The sequence below is a fragment of the Staurois parvus genome, unplaced genomic scaffold (genome assembly GCF_062004578.1).
Source record: "Staurois parvus isolate SC_StPar_1 unplaced genomic scaffold, SC_StPar_1.0 ptg001091l, whole genome shotgun sequence".
Taxonomy (NCBI): Eukaryota; Metazoa; Chordata; class Amphibia; order Anura; family Ranidae; genus Staurois; species Staurois parvus.
The window spans coordinates 668,407-690,805 of NW_028318887.1; the positions used below are offsets into that span (position 1 = coordinate 668,407).

Genomic DNA, 22,399 nt, shown 5'->3' on the forward strand with positions numbered 1-22,399 from the left:
GGCTTGTAATCTGTCATGCGCCCCTGTACCGCCTCCTCATGCTGCTGCCAGGTCCAGAGTGTGTCATGGGCCCCCGTACCGACTCCTCATGCTGCTGCCAGGCCCGTAATCTGTCATGGGCCCCTGTACCGCCTCCTCATGCTGCTGCCAGGTCCAGAGTGTGTCATGGGTCCCTGTACGGCCTCCCATTGCTGCTGCCAGGCCCGTAATCTGCCATGGGCCCATGTACCAACTCCTCATGCTGCTGCCAGGCCCGTAATCTGTCATGGGCCCCTGTACCACCTCCTCATGCTGCTGCCAGGTCCAGAGTGTGTTATGGGTCCCTGTACGGCCTCCCATTGCTGCTGTCTCCATCGCCACACTCTGCCATGTGCCACTTTCAGGTCTCCTCACACTGCTGGTGGTTTCCATTTTTGTCATAGGGTGCTGTATGGCCTCCCATTGCTGCTGCCTCCACCGCCACACTGTGGCTCCACACTCTGGTTTTGGCCCCGTGACTGCCCAAATGAGTGAAGTGTGCGGTGATTCTAAGATCGACGGCACTCATCTGCATGTCATACTGACTGTCAGTATTATTTCTCTTCCCCAGCAGACTCCAAGGGCATTTAAATTAAAGGTACAGTGTTCTGCACTAATATAAAGGCTCTCTGAAGCCTAGAAACACCCTTTTATAAGTTAAATTCGCAGCGAATATATTCGACTCGAATCAAAATTTTTTCACGAATTCGCCGAATCAGTCAAATCTAATTTTTGAATAATTCGCTCATCTCTACTCCTGAGACAAATAAGTAGGATCTGGCTGTCAATCTGACAGCTGGCTAAAGCAATTTCATCAAAAGGTAAGGTTATAGTGTTGCAGGATGCACAAGGTACTATGACTTTTTCAGGCAAAGCTCATATGTACAAGGCCTTCAATGAATTAACTGCTATCAACCAGATGGTGAGAGAAAACATGGAGACATGGCAAGTCAAAGCATTCCAATAAATACTGTAAAAAGGAAAAAAGAAGCCCCTGCAATCTGCAAGACATGTGCAGCCAGATTGTTACAGAAGCACCGTTTTCTATGATGTATTGCACTGCAGAAAAGAATAATGAGCAAAAGTCTTCTAATAGTTTCAGTTGCTCTGAAGCAGCAGAGTGATAGTAAAACTGACCACTTGTCCTCCAGAGGATTTACGCACTTTCCTGAACAGGCCATTTTTGTGCAATATGGCGCTGTGTTATATTAACTGACAACTGCATGGTCATGCAACACTGTACATAAATTAAATTTATGTCCTTTTTTTCCCACAAACAGAGCTTTCTTTTGGAAGTATTTGATCACTGTGTGGTTTCTATTTTTTGCACTATAAACAAAAAAAAGACCCACAAATGTTTGAAAAAACCCAATATTTTTTACTTTTTGCTATAAAACATATCCAGTAAAAAAAATTTAAAAATCAAATTTCATCATAAATTTAGGGCAAAAATGTATTCTGCTACATGTCTTTGCTAAAAAAAAATCCTAATGCATGTAAATTCATTGGTTTACGTGAAATGTATAACTTTAGTACAACCAGCCTGCCCATAGATGGATTTAATCTTGGCTGGTCCCTACTGAACTGGCCAAGAACTGATCCATCTATGGCCGGCTTTACATTGTCCTGGCTGACAATTGATAGTGGAAGAACAGAGTCACAAATATCATTTGATAATAATGTTCATCATTACATTCAGTGAAACCTAATGGAAATTAAAAGCAACATAGGATTACCAGGTGATTTTTATAGTTGCCTAAAGAGAATGTAAGCCTCAAACATGAAATATGAACAAAGCATATCCCTCTATAGCGTGTATTTGTCTCAAAACCATTTTATGGTGCCGGGAGGGAACTCCAGCAGATTGACAGCCTCAGCTCTGTTTCTGTGAGCTGTGTGTAGGGGGGTGTGTCCATTACCTCCAAGCAGCTCTCAGAGCTTTCCTCACTGATCACTGTAACGCAAGCTATGAAATTCAGCACTTTGAATGGATGTAGAGATGAGAATACTGAAGATAAACAGGTACAAATTACATAGGATAGATTTGCTTCATCTCTGTATATTACCTGAGGCCAGTCACTTCACTGGGTTTACAACCACTTTAAATATTAGCATGTTTTTAAACCAGCTGCCTATTCACCCTTATACAGAGCTCATCTCCCACAAATAAAACTGTGTGCAAATACATTGTGAGGAATATGCAGACTGCAGTTTGCCCGCTGTTCTCTTTTTGGGCAGGCTGCATGAATAAGAATAAACCATTTATGATTCGCTCTTATTATAATCCTCACAAACTAAAGGTGTATTCTAAGAACCAATTACTCCAGTTATTAATATAAATATTATTGTGAATGTCCATAGCTCAACCTCTATAAAAGGATTATGATTAGAGATGAGCGAATTATTCAAAAATTCGATTCGGCTGATTCGCCGAATTTGCGGGAGAAATTCGATTAGATGCAAATTTATTCGCCGCAAATTTAACTTATTTAAAGGGTTTCTAGGCTTCAGAGAGCCTTTATATTAGTGCAGAACACTGTACCTTTAATTTAAATGCCCTTGGAGTCTGCTGGGGAAGAGAAATAATACTGTCAGTCAGTATGACATGCAGATGAGTGCCGTCGATCTTAGAATCACCGCACACTTCACTCATTTGGGCAGTCACGGGGCACGACGAAGAAGAAGAAGAAGAATGAAAAGAAGAAGAAGAAGAATGAAAAGAAGAAGAAGAAGAATGAAAAGAAGAATGAAAAGAAGAAGAAGAATGAAAAGAAGAAGAAGAAGAATGAAAAGAAGAATGAAAAGAAGAAGAATGAAAAGAAGAAGAAGAAGAATGAAAAGAAGAATGAAAAGAAGAATGAGAAGAATGAAAAGAAGAAAAAGAATGAAAAGAAGAATGAAAAGAAGAAGAAGAATGAAAAGAAGAAGAAGAATGAAAAGAAAAATGAAAAGAAGAATGAGAAGAATGAAAAGAAGAATGAAAAGAAGAAGAAGAATGAAAAGAAGAATGAGAAGAAGAATGAAAAGAAGAATGAGAAGAAGAATGAGAAGAATGAAAAGAAGAATGAGAAGAATGAAAAGAAGAATGAGAAGAATGAAAAGAAGAATGAAAAGAAGAATGAAAAGAAGAAGAAGAAGAATGAAAAGAAGAAGAAGAATGAAAAGAAGAATGAAAAGAAGAAGAAGAAGAATGAAAAGAAGAATGAAAAGAAGAAGAAGAATGAAAAGAAGAAGAAGAAGAAGAATGAAAAGAAGAATGAACTATATTACTATATCAGTCTCTAATGGATGCTGGAGAGTTAAACCCCCTAACACCTGCTGTGCCCATTATGAGGGGTTCCCACCATCCCTGTGCTGAGGTTCTGGGTATGCACACCTGCTGTGCCCATTATGAGGGGTTCCCACCATCCCTGTGCTGAGGTTCCAGGTCTGCACACCTGCTGCGCCCATTATGAGAAGTTCCCACCATCCCTGTGCTGAGTTCCTGGGTCTGTACACCTGCTCTGCCCATTAGGAGGAGTTCCCACCATCCCTGTGCTAAATTCCTGGGTCTGTACACCTGCTGTTCCCATTATGAGGGGTTTCTACCATCCCTGTGCTGAGGTCCCAGGTCTGCACACCTGCTGCGCCCATTTCTAGGGGTTCCCACCATCCCTGTGCTGAGGTTCTGGGTATGCACACCTGCTGTGCCCATTATGAGGGGTTCCCACCATCCCTGTGCTGAGGTTCCAGGTCTGCACACCTGCTGCGCCCATTATGAAAAGTTCCCACCATCCCTGTGCTGAGTTCCTGGGTCTGTACACCTGCTCTGCCCATTAGGAGGAGTTCCCACCATCCCTGTGCTAAATTCCTGGGTCTGTACACCTGCTGTTCCCATTATGAGGGGTTTCTACCATCCCTGTGCTGAGGTCCCAGGTCTGCACACCTGCTGCGCCCATTACTAGGGGTTCCCACCATCCCTGTGCTGAGGTTCTGGGTATGCACACCTGCTGCGCCCATTATGAGGGGTTCCCACCATCCCTGTGCTGAGGTTCCAGGTCTGCACACCTGCTGCGCCCATTATGAGAAGTTCCCACCATCCCTGTGCTGAGTTCCTGGGTCTGTACACCTGCTCTGCCCATTAGGAGGAGTTCCCACCATCCCTGTGCTAAATTCCTGGGTCTGTACACCTGCTGTTCCCATTATGAGGGGTTTCTACCATCCCTGTGCTGAGGTCCCAGGTCTGCACACCTGCTGCGCCCATTACTAGGGGTTCCCACCATCCCTGTGCTGAGGTTCTGGGTATGCACACCTGCTGTGCCCATTATGAGGGGTTCCCACCATCCCTGTGCTGAATTCCTGGGTCTGTATGTACACCTGCTGTGTCCATTGTGAGGGATTCCCACCATTCCTGCACTGAGTACCTGAGTCTGTACACCTGCCAAAAGAAAGTTTCAGGATTTTGAAGGAGCAAAATACAGTAATACTGGAACAAAAATGAGCTGCGTGGTGGAGTTGCCAGAAGAAGAAGAAGAAAAGAAAAGAAGAAGAAGAAGAATGAAAAGAAGAAGAAGAAGAATGAAAAGAAGAATGAAAAGAAGAAGAAGAAGAATGAAAAGAAGAATGAAAAGAAGAAGAAGAAGAAGAATGAAAAGAAGAAGAAGAAGAATGAAAAGAAGAAGAAGAAGAAGAATGAAAAGCAGAATGAAAAGAAGAAGAAGAATGAAAAGAAGAAGAAGAAGAATGAAAAGAAGAATGAAAAGAAGAAGAAGAAGAATGAAAAGAAGAAGAAGAAGAAGAATGAAAAGAAGAAGAAGAAGAATGAAAAGAAGACGAAGAATGAAAAGAAGAAGAATGAAAAGAAGAAGAAGAAGAATGAAAAGAAGAATGAAAAGAAGAAGAAGAAGAATGAAAAGAAGAAGAAGAAGAATGAAAAGAAGAATGAAAAGAAGAAGAAGAAGAATGAAAAGAAGAAGAAGAAGAATGAAAAGAAGAATGAAAAGAAGAAGAAGAAGATTGAAAAGAAGAAGAAGAATGAAAAGAAGAATGAAAAGAAGAAGAAGAAGAATGAAAAGAAGAAGAAGAAGAATGAAAAGAAGAAGAAGAAGAATGAAAAGAAGAATGAAAAGAAGAAGAAGAAGAAGAAGAATGAAAAGAAGAATGAAAAGAAGAAGAAGAAGAATGAAAAGAAGAATGAAAAGAAGAAGAAGAAGAATGAAAAGAAGAAGAAGAATGAAAAGAAGAAGAAGAAGAATGAAAAGAAGAATGAAAAGAAGAAGAAGAAGAATGAAAAGAAGAAGAAGAAGAATGAAAAGAAGATGAAAAGAAGAAGAAGAAGAATGAAAAGAAGAAGAAGAAGAATGAAAAGAAGTATGAAAAGAAGAAAAAGAAGAATGAAAAGAAGAAGAAGAAGAATGAAAAGAAGAATGAAAAGAAGAAGAAGAATGAAAAGAAGAAGAAGAATGAAAAGAAGAATGAAAAGAAGAAGAAGAAGAATGAAAAGAAGAAGAAGAATGAAAAGAAGAATGAAAAGAAGAAGAAGAAGAATGAAAAGAAGAAGAAGAATGAAAAGAAGAATGAAAAGAAGAAGAAGAAGAATGAAAAGAAGAAGAATGAAAAGAAGAAGAAGAAGAATGAAAAGAAGAATGAAAAGAAGAAGAGGAAGAATGAAAAGAAGAAGAAGAAGAATGAAAAGAAGAATGAAAAGAAGAAGAAGAATGAAAAGAAGAAGAAGAAGAATGAAAAGAAGAATGAAAAGAAGAAGAATGAAAAGAAGAAGAAGAATGAAAAGAAGAATGAAAAGAAGAAGAAGAAGAAGAAGAATGAAAAGAAGAAGAATGAAAAGAAGAAGAAGAAGTATGAAAAGAAGAATGAAAAGAAGAAGAAGAAGAATGAAAAGAAGAAGAAGAAGAATGAAAAGAAGAATGAAAAGAAGAAGAAGAAGAATGAAAAGAAGAAGAAGAATGAAAAGAAGAAGAATGAAAAGAAGAAGAAGAAGAATGAAAAGAAGAATGAAAAGAAGAAGAAGAAGAATGAAAAGAAGAAGAAGAAGAATGAAAAGAAGAATGAAAAGAAGAAGAAGAATGAAAAGAAGAAGTATTCCAGTACAGCAAAAAGTGTATCTGCAGAGAGCTCCGCTATTTCTGACAGTTCTCTGACAGTTCCTTCACATTTACAGCGGTTGAAACATTGTATCTATTTATTTCCGAATAAAAACATCTGTATCCTAAATGGATACAATGTTTCAACCGCTGTAAATGAACTGTCAGAACTGTCAGAAATAGCGGAGCTCTCTGCAGTGACACTTTTGCCGGCTGATCGGGAAAAATTCGATTCGTGCACCCGAAGTTGGCTATAATTCGGATTCGATGCGAATCGAATTTTTCCCGATATTCGAAACGAATTCCACTTCACCTGGTTTGATTCGCTCATCTCTAATTATGATGGAACACACCCTTAACAAAATTCCAATCTAAAGTGAACTATGGGTAATCCATAGCTAGAGAACTGTGACTGCTTTTGTTCAACAATAGTATGACATGGTATAGAAAACCAGTTGTCAAGGAACGCAAAATAACATGTACATTTTAGAAAACCTAACAGCTAGACTCATCCACTCCCCACAGGTACCTATTGTCCTTGTGAAATGCAAAAATGAAACAGGCATCGACATTTTTAAATAACTCCAGACTCTACATAAAACACAATGGCACAAAATATAAGAAAATATATATTAAAACACATGAAATTCATTCAAGGTAAAGTATTAACATTTTAATATGTATTTTATAGTATGTAGTTAATCCCAAGTTATAAACAAGATTTTTAATTGTAGTTGCATAATTACTGTAAAGTTTTGTATCCATTTTCTAGGATTTTCTATGAAAAAAGTGTCAATGCATAATGTAAATATTTAGACCAGTTCATAAAAGACCATACATTAATGGAAAAAGATAACTAACTAGTCCTCTGTGTCTATGGGCATTCTGGGGCAGGGGATTGGAATAGGTCGTGTACCTCCCATGACTGAAGAATGGGTCAAAGAAATGCACTTCTTGTTGGAAGTCCTTTGCTCTTAAGTTTTATGGAATGTTTCTTAATGCATAATCAGAAGTTATCCTTAGGGAAAAACTCAAATCATGACCTTTCACGTAAAACCTGGGCTCTATTCACCTACTATTTTTCTGGTTGTCTCTAACATGATAGGAGTCCCACTGATAAGGACTTAGATGTAAAAAGGGTGTAAACAAGCTTGGCTTGGCATATATATTTTGTTTGCACGTAAAGTAACCTGTGCTTTGCCTTTATTTTTAAAGCAGAACTTAACTGTATCTGAGAAACACAAACTAAAAATTCTGTTTAATTCATTTTTATTATTCAAAAAAAAACTTACCCCTCCATCCATGTCTCCATGCTTTATTTTGTTGAGAAATTACTAGCATTTTTAGGCATGACCATCTTAAGTAAGATCAGATGATTCATGTATCATTTACTTCCAGGAATCCATCTACCATTAGCTCAGGCATTCATGCAGGAGGAAATGCTTAGATGAGAAATCCCTACTCCCCACCTCCAGATGAAATACTCCTTGGATGTATGACATAATTTTGGTCTAGGTCATACACCAGGAAGCAACTGAAGAAATGTAAAAAAAAAAAAAGATTAAAACAAGTAAATATAATATACCCCCTTATTCATTTACTAATGCTAGCAACATAAGGATTACAATAGTAATGTAGATTGATAGAGATCAGTTCTACTTTAATCATTTATCAGAATTTGAAATGCTTGGACGGGTTTACGTTAAAGGAGGTCTCCTGCCCAAAGCAAAGTAGTAGCCGAATTGTTGGTTAAAAATATGAAAAGAAGAAAAAACTGTACTAAAGCCACTTTTTATATACGGGATCCTTTTGTAAAAATGGAAGCTTTTTGTCAATTAAAAACTCTGTTGTAGAGGGAAAATTGAAGTGGTAGAATTGTAGAACAGTATTTGCTAAACTGGACTGCTAAGACTTCTTGTACACTAACATGATTGAAGGTCTTAGAAGCAATTCTAACTAAACTTGAATATTATTTATAATGCAGTATCAGCACTGTTTACATGCTGATAAAAAAAGGTTACAAAATATTTAAACAATTGATAGCAAGGAAAAACAAACTGAGACAGGTTGCAGGTGATGGCTGTTTGGGGACAGGGCCATGGGAGGTGGACAACAGATGACATTAGTGAAGGCAATCAAGGCTTGTATAAAGTGATTAAAAAAGAGCTGCAAGACAGACAACATCAAATTTTGGGACTGGAATAGCAGGAGGAGATTAAATAGATGCTGTAAGCAAAGAGAACAAGAAACAAGGAGACTGGAAAGGCAAAGGTGTGAGGAGAGAGCATTAATCATGCTGATATGTGGATACAGGGACAGATAGCATTCCAAAGGGTGGAGTGTAACTAGTGAAGAATTTGCCCTTGAACTAAATTCACTACTGGAGACTAAATCCACTAACAGTAAAAGCCAAAGATGCAATCCTCCCAAACCAGTAACATAGGTCTTATACAGTACCTAGAAGCAGTAGTGCAAAATAATATTTTATACCTCCCAATTATCACACGTCGACGGTTGGCACTCCTCTGTCATCAATGTCCATCTACACCTCCTCCCTCTGCAAACTGATACACTCCCACGGCTTCAACTATCACCTCTACACCAATGACACCAATTTACCTCTCCACCCCTCACCTCACCCCTTCAGTCTCCGCCCGCATCGCCCACCTACTGAACGACATATCAGACTGGATGTCGCTCCATTTCCTCAAATTGAACCTTTCCAAAACCGAGCTCCAAATTTTCCCCCCAGCCCGCGCCCCCCCCATCCTCTCCATCACGACCAACAACGCCACCATCAGTCCCACCCCGCAAGCCAAAGTCCTAGGTGTCACTCTAGACTCAAAGCTGTCCTTCCCACCCCATGTCCAATCATTGGCAAACTCATGCAGACTCCACCTCCGCAACATCTCCAAAATACGTATGTTTCTAACCCCAGACACTACTAAACAATTTGTTCACTCCCTTATTATCTCACGCCTGGACTACTGCAACTCCCTTCTCACCGGCCTACCCCAACACAGGCTATCCCTGCTTCAGTCTATCCTGAACTCACCAGCCAGACTCATCCACCTTACCAACCGCTCCGCTTCTGCCACCCCCCTCTGTCATACCCTCCACTGGCTTCCGATTGCCCAACGCATTAAGTTCAAAATACTAACACTGACATACAAAGCCATTCATAACGCTTCTCCACACTAACTCACCGACCTGATACCTAAATACCACCCAACCCAGGGGTGGGCAAACTTTTTGACTTGAGGGCCGCAATGGGTTCATATATTGGACCCGGGGGCCAGACCAAGAGTAGATGAATGATGTGTTTGTGTCATCCATAGTAAGTATAGTAATATTCCCCCATAGTAAGCATAGTAATTAATCCCCCATATAGTAATTCATCCCCCATAGTAATTCATCCCCCATAGTAATTCATCCCCCATATAGTAATTCATCCCCCATATAGTAATTCATCCCCCATAGTAATTCATCCCCCACATAGTAATTCACCCCCCATAGTAATTCATCCCCCATATAGTAATTCATCCCCCATAGTAATTCATCCCCCATATAGTAATTCATCCCCCATAGTAAGTCATCCCCCATATAGTAATTCATCCCCCCTATAGTAATTCATCCCCCCTATAGTAATTCATTCCCCATATTAATTCATCCCCCATATTAATTCATCCCTCATATAGTATTTCATCCCCCACAGTACTATTCCCCCCCAAGTAGTAAGCCAAGTCCCCCGTGTCAATTCACTTATCTTCGCTCCGCGCGTTCCTCTCGCCGTGTTCCCGCGCCGTTCCGGTCTTCAGGGCGGACTGTGAGAGGAGCCTAGCTCCCCTCACGTTCGTCACGCTGCCCCACCTACACACATCCTGACAGCCAATGTTTGCCTGCCCTGGCTGCGGGCCGGATTAAAAGGTCCGCCGGGCCGTATATGGCCCGCGGGCCGTAGTTTGCCCATTGCTGACCCAACCCGTACTCTTCGCTCCTCACAAGACCTCCTACTTTCTAGCTCCCTGGTCTCCTCCTCCCACGCCCAACTGCAGAACTTCTCCAGGACTTCCCCCATCCTCTGGAACTCACTACCCCAATCCATCAGACTGTTACCTACCCTCCTCACCTTTAGGCGCACCCTGAAAACCCATCTCTTCAGGGAAGCCTATCCCACCCTCACTTAACAGCCGATCTTCTCCACTCCTCCTACCATTCCATCCCCCACAGCTATTTCCTCCTGTACCACTATCCCCTCCCTCCTAGATTGTAAGCTGGAAAGAGCAGGACCCTCAAACCCCTCCTGTATTGTTGTGTTACTGTATTGTCTCATGTTCTGTCCCCCACTATAATGTACAGCGCTGAGCAAACCTTTTGGCACTATATAAATACTGTATAATAATAATAATGTTGGCTGCGATACTTATATATTTTAGCACTGAAGAACTCTTCTTAGACAAGCACATGCAGGAATGACCCTAGAAGGAGGTGCTAGATTTTTAACAGGCTCTCCTGCCTTAACTAATAGTGATCTGCCTTGTAATTCCAGCCCAGCATACACAGAGCCCTTTAATAGCAACAGACTTCAGATCCTTAATAATCTGTTGCAAAATGTATTCCCACAGTTGTCTAGATTAAGAGGGTTAGGGGTACAGCACTCTCAAATCTATAGCAAAGTTTCCTCTACTGAATACTATTTTATAGTATTTTTGTATTGTGGCCAGAAGCTGTGTAATTAGTATGCATCCATCTTCCTCCGTCTGGGCTATATGTATAGAACATGATGAACAGCACCTGGCACATCCTCTTGAAGATGTCAATATCTGACGAAACACATAGGGACCTGGCCTGAACATGGTGACGTCATCACACATGTCGGCTCTGCTATTGCTAGTTTGCTGTATTGAAGAGCGCTGTTTGTATCAACATAAATGAGAGTGCTTTTAAACACTTTTGGAATAAATATATCTTTATTATATTACACTATTGTGATATCTTTTTACATATATAAGTGGGCACTGTTACACATATCTGTGCCAGTTTGTTAGTAACTTTACCAGTTTTGCATATTTAATTACTGTTGGTTTGGGGATTTAGTGCTGCTTTCATTTTTACAGTGTTCATTTATGTCTATTTACCAGTACATATGGTCAGCTACTTTGTCCCTATATGGTTTTGTGATTGTGGGTGCAGTCTTTTTTAGAAAATGTTCTAACCCTTTATAATCTAATAATATGATTTATTTTTCACTTGAATTTATTAACATTTTCCAAATTTACAATCAATATAACATAAGGGGTAAAGATTAGATCAATTACAAAATCAGTTGCACAGGATTCTCAAATATAAGGAGTACATCAAAGCTAAAAAGAATAAAGACTGTCGATGTACCATACAGAGTGAAGGAAAAAAATCAAATAACACCAAAAGCAATGTTGATTAATCATAAAATAGAACAAGTGAGTGCTAAAAGTCCAAAAAGCCACTGTAACACCAAAGGATACCAAATAACCTCTAAGACATCAATATAAAATGACGTGCAATGCTAAAATTCCAACCATCAATATAAAAGCTCAATATATAAAATATGCCAATAATCATAAAAATTGGCATAAAAATTAAAGTGACTTGTGACGAGGTGCCAAAATTCGTGCAAAATAAAGTGACTTCTGTGAAAACGTGAAATCCGTCACTGTTAGTGACCAATAGTGCTATTATAGTGCTAGAATATTGTCCCAATATGAGTGTGTAGAAGATTAAATAACAGATGTTCCATCCAATACTGTGGTGAAGTGACCAATATTATTAAGACTGCGCACTCACCAGATGGGAAATCAATCAGCACATTTAGAGACAATACTCTCAGTGGATGAACTGGAGGATCCTATGTGAATGGATCTGGTCTGGTCAGATATTCCCCTCGCTGCTCACTCCTGCTGTCAATATGGCTCTATCTCTCCTTTCATGTAGCTCTGTGGGTTGTTAAGAGCCAGAATGACTCCAACATTACGCAGGTGACCCCCGAACTACACCACCTGGTCACTGACAACGACACCAACCGCCACCTAAAATGTTGATTAAGTCTATCTGGATTGTTTGTAGTGTGAGACATTGGAATTGTAGGGTTGCACTTCAGAATTAGGTCAGTATGTGGCTGACAATATGACTAGTGCCCATAGCCATATATGTAAGCGAAGGGTAAGAAGAGAGATGATGTGTCACCTTTGCTGGACTCAGTGATCATACTAGAGGAGTGCAACTAAGAATTGGGGAAAGAACACGAGAGGAACATAATAGTAAATCTGATTCTCTCCATAGAGAAAAGCACTAGATGACTCAATTGTGGACAGGAGTAGCGGGCAGTGGTGATATACCAAAGAGTTAGTATAGGTAGTATAGGTAAAATTGTGGTGTGCTTAAGGTAGCGGGGAACATCTTGTGTCCTTAAGCTACAATTCCCAGTGTTTGTAAAACATAGGGGTCATCAAGTGTGCTTTGACAAACATAAATTCCATTAAATATTGGTCATTGAGGACGGAGATCACAGTTTGGATAGTAGACAATTGCGAGCTATGGAGAGTCTAGTAGCTATGACGATATGTGTGACCAGGGAGTGTGTTGAGGGAGGCCATTCAGTTAACCCTATCCCCAAAAGAGTCATCTGTGGTGTTAAAGTAACACTACTACCTGTAACTGAACAAATGAGATAATACACATCATTCCATAGCTGTCGAAGTGCTGGGCAAGACCACCATGTGTGAGTTATAGATCCATCTAAATCACAGTTCCTCCAGCATTTGGGAGAGATAGAAGAATAAATCGCTGCTAGTTTGGTGGGGGTGTAATACCATTGGTGGAAGATCTTCATAACTGATTCTCAATGAGAGATGTTTCTTGAGAAGGAACGTGGAGTGTTAAGGGCCTGGTACCATGATGCTGCTGATGTGGTGAAATGTAGTGTATGCTCTCAGTACTGCATAGCTGTAGATTTGACCACTGTATGTGGGGTGGTAAGAAGTGCATACATTAGGGAGAGTCCTTTCTTGCGGGCTTCTGAGAAGTGTAGAATTTAAGAAGGACACTGGTCCTTAGGTTGGAGGACCACTTGATTGGTGACAGGATATACCGGATACAGAGATAAAGGTAGAAGTCCCCATTTGGTACATTAAGGGAGGTGGATAGAAGATGAAAGGTGGTGAGTGCCCTGAGGTGTGTATAGCTGTTGAGGTTACAGACACCTGCTGTAGTCCATTGATGTAAGGGTAGATTAGGTGCTAAAAGTTCCAGTGAGGCAAATGGGAGATATTCCAGAGTTTGAGGGGAAATTCCCTTAGCTATTTGTGGAATGGAATGCCACACTCTTATTGTAGCTTTAATTGTGTCTAGGAAAAAATGGGGAGGATGATAGTGAAGCCATATGGCGCTTAGAAGTAGGTGTGAGTCTGTTGATAATGCAGTACATTCAATTTGTTTCCAGTCAGTAAAAGCAAGGGGATTCCATCAGCATTTTGTTTGATCGAGTATAGCAGCTTTATAGTATGCTTTGAGATCTGGTGCTCCCATTCCTCCTGATTTAGTCGCAAGATATAGGATTGAGTGGTGCAGCCATGGTTGTTACCAAATGAAAAAGTTCAGGATGTGTTGCAGTTTATTGAGGTCTAATAATATGATTTTATTGACATCTATGTCACTAATGGGATTTTTCTCACCTGTTCTTGAAGAAGTGACAAGAATCCTCCCAATGGGATCTAAGACTAAATAGAAAACTTGGCACTAGTTACTGTTTTATTTATACTTTAGCAAAAAAAAAAAAATCTTTACATAGAGATGTGTAGGCTGCCATTGTTGACCTTATCTGAAAATGCTAGTTACGTGGCCTCTCTGTTAAATTTTAAGCCATGGACCTGGAACAAACATGTAGTCGGTGACATCAGAGCAAAGTCAAAACATCTGGTTTTATTACTTGTTCCAAGTCAGTGATACAAAATATACTACAGCCACTGCATCAATATTTAAGCTAGACAGCTATAATTTTTCAAGAAGTCAGCAATGACAGCATACATTGTCCCTCAGTAGAGGTTGCTTTTAAGACATTGAAATGGAAACCAGTGCAAGCCAGATGAGGAGGAGGTTCTATCACTTTTGTATACGATGTACTAGCATTGGATTTAAAAAAAAACTGGGTACAAATTCAATGGCCACTATACTCATAACGCACCAGTTTTTTTTATTTCTTCCTTATGATAAAAAAGCTTTTAGCAGTCCTGATAAAGTCGTATAATAAATTCACACTTCTGAAAACAAATAACGAAAGGTACAGCTAGTTATGTAAAGACAAGCATATTACAGTATTACAATATATACTTTAACAGACCTGGCACATCCAAATGGCATTATACATTAGCCAATAATTTGTTCTTCTTGGTTTTGTGGCAACTGTATAAAAACCCCCTTGCTTATATTTAGTCCAGTTTTGTGCCCATTGTCACAAGAGCAACAAAGACTAGACAAAATGAATACAACGGTTTTTATCTAGCTCATGAAACCAAACATAAATTGTCATCCACTGGCCTAGATTACTTCTGTAGATAAACATACTGGTAATAAACAAGTATAAAAAGCTTTTCAGTCAAACAGCTGGATGGCTAGGAGGTATAATATTGGGTAGCAGCATATTATATACTGTAATATAGTAGAAATGAGAGGATCATTATTTTCAAAACGTGTAAGGTAAAATAGCACTAAAGAACCACCAAGGGTTATAAAAGCCACAACATCACTGGTGGATTTGAGATTTGAAGGCTTCACAGCAAAATGAAGTCAGCTTCATTTTAAAAAAAAAATTATCTTTTGAAATCACAGGGATACATATGTAGCACTACCCTCTTAGGAGTCACTACGTTTTTGGGTCCTCCTACAGTCCTGCACAGCCCAGCAACACGCATCTTCTTCCTCCACACTTGCACACTGAGACAGTGACCAGTCCTTAGACTTAGTTTTTTGTGATTTTATTTAGGGGTAATAAACTTGGATAGGGTTGAGGGATACATGGGGTGCCTAAGGAACTGTGAACTGCGAGGACAAATTATGTACACGTCTATGGACAGGAAGCAAAAAACCTGTCTCTTCTTTGAGAGAACTCCTGCTCTCCAGTGTATCTCATCACAACCCAGATGAATCCTTTTCTTCACCTAGCAGTACTAAGGGTATTCTCTGGGCAAGGGGACCCAGATGCTGCCCAAAATCAAACAGTCCCAGCTGAGGAGCTAGTTGGATTCTCCACCTGACTGTTTTCTCCCCTTATTTGGCCCAGGGGATGTAAGGTTACTTACATTGTCCTTCCTGAGAGCTTTATAGGTCGGTGGCTGCCTTCAGGCCTTCTGCTAAGCTGGCTCCTTCCCTGCTGCTCAGACTGTCCCTCTAGTTGGCACAGTGGAGGTCCCCTCTTCAAGCACCTGCCTGTAGGCAGGCCCCTTCCCTGGACCCCCTCCCAAGTTCCATGCTCCAGCCTCCTACTCCACCTTTCACCCAACACACACTCTGCTCACTTCCTGTCGATCAAGCCCACTTATACCTAAGAGCGGTCCTCACCCCAGGTGACCTGGCTGACTCATGCCCAGGCTGACTCTTGCCCAGGCTGCTATTCAGCCTCTGCCTAAAAACCTAGCCTAGCTTCCCCTGCCTAACTAGAGGGGTGCTACACATAATACATCCAACATTCTTCTGTACAGAAACTGGCATAATATAAAGTTATATTGGTTTCAGACTCACATGGATATAGAACATAATTAAACAATTTTATTTGATTAAAGAAGACATGTAACTCATAAATACTAATTAGTGAAGGCAGCTCCATTTTTTTCACATTTTCAGTTATATATCCTCGTTTGTTCAGAAACATCTTCTGTTTTGATTCGTGAAAAATGGAGGCAGCTCTGAGCATTAGATCTCATGTTCAACAGATGGAGCTGTCTGTCTAGAATGTTGGGTTTGAAGAGTGATGCAGTTCCAAAATGTAAAAATTTGCTTTACAGAAAAGATATTTTCAGCCTTGAACCATGTATTAATAAATGAAAAAGTGGGTAAAACACTTCAGTCTCAAGCTGAAAAAATTAAAATTTTATAGCAAAATACTTTATCATTTTTATAGTGTACATCTGCTGTGTGTTGGTTGCTGATATGGCTGTCTCTTTGCAGATAATTGCCTTTGATGAACTACGAACAGACTTTAAGAACCCTATTGAACAGGGGAACCCATCCAGAGCGGTGAGATTTTCTTATTCCTTCAATGTGCTTCTTCCTATTATTGCATTGTAGAGCATCTCAGCAGCTGTGGGATAGAGCAAGAGGCCATGCAGTATATCTGCAGCTGTCACTAACCTCTTGTATCTCTCTGCATGTTTCGTCTGACGCCTTTCCTTTCACTGTCACTCCCTCCTTTCCTCTTTTCTATTGATCTGTTTTATTTTTCTGTTTATCCTATACTGTCCCCCGGTCCTACTGTCATGACTCTTCTATCCTCTTTTACTTTCCCTTCTTTATTCCACTCTTTCTTTCTCCCCCTCACCTTTTCTACAGAGAGAGAGGGTTAAGAACGTGGAACGGATTTGCTGCTTGCTCAGAAAGGTCAGAAACACAGCCTGTGTGTTATTGTACAGTATGTCTGTTGTTTTATGCTACATTTGTTATCTATAATGTTTTCCAGTGTGTGAAGCATACTGTATGTTTTTTTATTTTATGCCATATTCACAGTGTCATCACAGTGTTATGTATGCCATGTTCACAGTGTCATCAGAATCTCACATTTATTAGAGAACAAAAATAGACTTTGCATGTGATTTGAACATCTGTCTTTTATATATGTACATGTGGCCTAGATTTAAAAATTCATGTTATTTTATGTTTTTACTAGACTATTGTGTATTGTGTAGAAGTATTTGTAAATACCTTTTTGCATTGGTGCCAAGTTCACTTTTACCTAAAAATGGAACAATCATACCTGCATCAGAAATGCTGGAGCCCAGCATGTGTGTTTCGTATTGCCAGCAACCATGCAAAGCTAAAATATCAGAAATGGGTGGAGCTGACCTTTAAAGAAAAATTTAGCATACTAGTAGGTAATCCTGTAGAAACACATAATAGATGTTGGTGTAAATCTACGCTGTTGAAAAGCATCCCAGTAAAATAAAAACATGCTGCAGCAAGAGAAGTGTTCTTATATTATACAGATATACTGAGAATCTACATGGACCTTGGTCTAAGGTGGAAAAACCATTTGGCTTAGCAATGATGGCAATGTTCTCTCCTGGAACCAAAGAAGAACAAAAAATGATCCCCAGCATACTTTATGGGACAGCCATACACGTTACGTCTTTATCATTTTTATAAGTCTAATAATATGACAATTATATTTAAACATTAACATTTTAGTAACACATTGTAAAACATTTTTGTTATATCACTGCTTACATGCTTCTATGAGCTATGCATTTGTACATTTACAAATAGGTGGTTACAATCTCAGATGTACATCTGATTTAAGTAAATCTGGGTGAGCAGAGTCCCATGCTGTCAATATGTATATGCATCTCCTTCATCTTTAGTAAATCAGAGAAGTATATAATAACAAGAATGGACATGTGGACTCCAGTTTACTAATCTATAAAGAGTGATAGCAACAGGCCAATTATCTTGGCATATACACAGATTTAATTGATTGGGTTTTTCAACTTATACCAAGTAAAACATATAATAGTGGATCGTGTACATCCACTGCCACTTCTCTAAAAGCAGCAGTTTCCTCACTTTTTTTTAGAAATAATTTCTTATTCTCATATTATGATTATATATGTGATACATTGTTTACATTATGACATTATAACTTAAACAATGGAAAGACAATGCAGTGGACTAGGTATTTTTTTTTGTTTGCCCTTTGGGTCCCTTGGCTGTCTGGGCCTGTCAGCAAAGGGCCAGATAACTATTGGCTTAATTCTTACAAATAGCATAGGGACATGAAACAGCCTCAATGTTTTTTTTTAAATCTGTCATTTACATGTTTAAAAAAAGTAAGGGTATATTTACAGAGAGTACAGGTTTTATACATTACATTGTTGAATGAATATCCAATAAAAAAAAGATATGGGAACACAGTTCCTCTTGAATGAAACCCATGAGCCCATTCAGAGATACAGTCCTCTGAGTGTTTGTTGAGTAAGACTGAAGAGATGCATGGACTTGTTAGCTGTATTTTAAGTAGACATGTGCAGAACAAAAATCAAAAGCTTCATTTATCAAGATTAAAATAAATATTAGTACCGCATCCCTAATATTGTATATTTAAACTGAAAAAAAGACTGGGGACTTTTGAGGCACAACATAGGTATAAAAACATGATTTATTATATATCAAACTTCAACATATGTGACATCATTCTGTTTCACATCAACAATACTGAATCGTATAAGAACTAAAAAGTTTACAACATCAAGGAACAACATATCTTTTCTCATATGATCCAATTCTTTGCAAACTATAGGCTCATTCTTTTATAGGCTTGGGCGCAATGTGTTTCATGGCCCTGATCCACTTTCTCAGGAGCCATCACCGTATAAACATTTAGCTACCGATATAAACAAGAACAAAAACATACAGTTAGAAATTAATATATTCTCTCATTCTGGTTCAATAGAGTATCATGTTGCAGCTGCACCAGGGGGCAGGGGGAGGAGAAAAAACAGGGGGCCAAACCCCCTGGAGACCCAAAGGGGACAATGGAATATGAGCCATACTATACATGCACAAATCTAATATTCAAATAAACATTACTTCTAAATACATCAAATGATTTAAAATATTTTCCATGAGTGTTGTAGAGATGCTCTAGCCATGAACCTACGCTGGCTTCTATTTGTATACTCTTCATACCACAAAACTTTTTCCTAAATGGTAAATATATAATTTAAAGCCAACTATTACATTTCTGGAGTGTTGGGAGCTGGACAACATATAAATTATATCCAACAAGCACCACAAGTACATCTGCTCCATGGCGACATGTTTGAAAACAACTTCCCAAAGCAAGTTATATCTCCATGGCTGGCTTGTGAACAAAGCTAAAAGATTCCTTTTTATAGTGATAAACTATGCTTCATTTAGTTTCAGATCGATTTGTTAAGTTACTAACTTCATGTTGTTGCATTCGTAACAACATTCATTTTGGTTAATCATTTTTGACCAGATTTGAATTTTTTCAATGGATTCAAAGTATATGAATTGAAAATATCCAATTGATTATGAAGAATAGTTGGTTTTATTCTATTTGAAATTCGAATTTCAGAAGATTGCTATATTCTATTCTAAAGCTTTTCTATTTTTTTCTACTCTATTCTGATCTCTTATATTTTATTCTGTTTTACTATATTCTATTCTTTTGGAAATTTGAATTTCAGAAGATGACTATATTCTTTCTGTTCTATTATATTTTTTTCTATTCTATTGTTTTCTATTTTTTTCTTTTCTATTCTTTCATTTTCTTTTCTCTTCTATTATTTTATTTTCTATTCTATTCTGTTCTGTTTTGTTTTATTCTATTCTTTTCGAAATTCAAATTTCGGAAGATGGCTATATTTTTGCTATTTTACTCTGTTCTATTCCAATCTATTGTAATACATTCTATTCTGTTCAATTTTATTCTTTTATTTTCAGTTTTGTTCTATTCTGTTTTATTCTATTCTTTTCGAAATTCGAATTTCGGAAGATGGCTATATTCTAATACACACGGTCTTTGAAGGAAATAAGCAATAGTCAGCAATATGTTTACATTTTGAATTTGTTTTCAAATTCAATTTCATATTCAAATTCCTTTCGAAGTCGATGTGATTAAAATTTTGTTTCGTTATTTCAGATTTGTTTAAATTTGGTACTATTGTAATTCGGAAATTTGCATACATCCAGATCTCCAAACAACGAAAAATTTGTCTGAATTTCAATTCGGAACGAAAAGTACCGCACATGTCTAATTTTAGGAAGCATTGATTTTAGTGAGTTGATCTTACAATACTGTATGGCCATTCTGAATATAAATAGCCCTTGAATATGTTATAATTTTATTATTAATAGGACATTGTAATATATAATCAAATGGAATGATTTCAAAATGCAATAAAACATAATTATAAAGAAGATTCCCTAAACCTTTATGATTAGAGCTCACCCTGTAAATATTTTTGAAATTCTCTCAGAATGTTTCCCAAATCTATTGATTCTGGATGAATTCAGAGGTACATGCACATTTCTGGATAACAGCAGATAAACTCCATATGACTGTTTGCATATCTAAAACTGCAATAAGTTCTAGTTTACATTCTCTCTCCCCACCCTCACTTCTAGTAAGATGGCACACTTCACTGTATAATAGATATCCAACTAAAATATTGTCTGATTGGGTGATAATGCATGCAAGGCTGCTATGAATTATTCAGTGGCTGAAATGCATTCAGCCTAAATAAACCAATCCATGGGCAAGCACATGTTTGTTATTTCTATTTTATTTTACAAAACTCTTAAAAGGTGAAACTAATATATGAGAAAGACTCATTACATGCAAAGCAAGATAGTTCAAGCTGTGATTTGTCATAATTGCAATGATTGTGGCTTACAGCTCATGAAAACCCCAAATCCACAATCTCAGAAAATTTTAATATTACATGCAATCAATAAAACAAGGATTTTACCTCATCTTGCTCTTGGCAATGCCCCATAGATTCTCTATGGGGTTCAAGTCAGGTGAGTTTGCTGGCCAATCAAGCACAGTAATCCCACGGTCATTGAACCAGGTTTTGGTGCTTTTGGCAGTGTGGGCAGGTGCCAAGTCCTGCTGGAAAATGAAGTCAGCATCCCCATAAAGCTCATCTGCAGAAGGAAGCATGAAGTGCTCCAAAATTTCCTGGTAGACGGCTGCATTGACCCTGGACTTAATGAAGCAAGTGGACCAACACCAGCAGATGACATGGCTCCCCAAATCAACACAGACTGTGGAAACTTCAACTGGACTTCAAGCATTTTGCAATGTGTGCCTCTCCATTCTTCCTCCATACTCTGGGTCCTTAGTTTCCAAATGAGATGCAAAAGTTTATATATGTAAAGGGAGGGAGGTGCAGCGCTATATATGCAGACAAATGATGAATAAACACCGATAATGCACAATAATAAACGGTGACTGTAAGTTAATAACGCCACTAAATGGTGGCTAAGGTGAGAAAAGTAAACAGTCCAATGAAGGAGTGCTCTTAAGATCCAGGGTGATCTTCAGACGTCCAGTAAAAGGACCATCGGGTGATAAAATATAAAGACTGCGCACTCACCAGATACGCAATCTTTATGCGCATTTGTGTAAATATCACTGGACCTCCTGTGTCATCATCCTGGTCTGGTCAGATCTGGTCAGCATATCCCTCATGGCCTGGTACCCGGATGAATGCAGCTTTTCTGTAGATTTGGCCGGCTCCCACCAGAACCTGCACCCCTATGACTACGAGCCTTCGCTCGAAACGCGTCAGGGAAGGCTACAGCAGGTTGGACGCATCACCGCCGGCGCCACGAGGGGCCCCGGCGGCCATCTTTGATTTACTCCTGGTTCTGGTGGGAGCCGGCCAAATCTACAGAAAAGCTGCATTCATCCGGGTACCAGGCCATGAGGGATATGCTGACCAGATCTGACCAGACCAGGATGATGACACAGGAGGTCCAGTGATATTTACACAAATGCGCATAAAGATTGCGTATCTGGTGAGTGCGCAGTCTTTATATTTTATCACCCGATGGTCCTTTTACTGGACGTCTGAAGATCACCCTGGATCTTAAGAGCACTCCTTCATTGGACTGTTTACTTTTCTCACCTTAGCCACCATTTAGTGGCGTTATTAACTTACAGTCACCGTTTATTATTGTGCATTATCGGTGTTTATTCATCATTTGTCTGCATATATAGTGCTGCACCTCCCTCCCTTTACATATATATGCTATTGAAGGTTTGATACGGTGCCTTTTCTGGTGTACAGCTGCTGCTTAGTATATATTGTCACATAAGCGCTCACTTATCTTCTGTTTCTCCTGAGATGCAAAAGTTGCTCTCATCAGAAAAGAGGACTTTGGACCACTGAGCAACAGACCAGGTCTGTTTTTCTTTAGCCCAGGTAAGACTCTTCTGATGTTGTTATTTGTTCAGGAGCGGCTTGACAAGAGGAATATGACATTTGAAGCCCATGTCTAGGATCCGTCTGTGTGTGGTGGCTCTTGAT

At 39.1% G+C, this 22,399-nt stretch overlaps 1 protein-coding gene across 5 annotated transcripts in view; it reads left to right on the forward strand.

Annotated features, from left to right (window-relative positions):
* CNIH2 (cornichon family AMPA receptor auxiliary protein 2) overlaps positions 1 to 22,399 on the forward strand; it is a 181,421-nt gene that overhangs the window by 109,470 nt on the left and 49,552 nt on the right. For 3 of the 5 annotated variants that reach the window (XM_089658771.1, XM_089658772.1, XM_089658770.1), the window contains exons 2-3: positions 16,296 to 16,364; positions 16,677 to 16,724. In XM_089658771.1, coding sequence (XP_089514897.1) covers positions 16,296 to 16,364; positions 16,677 to 16,724 — 117 coding nt within the window. The remainder of the gene's footprint in view (positions 1 to 16,295; positions 16,365 to 16,676; positions 16,725 to 22,399) is intronic. The other 2 variants (XM_089658774.1, XM_089658773.1) reach the window with 1 other exon arrangement.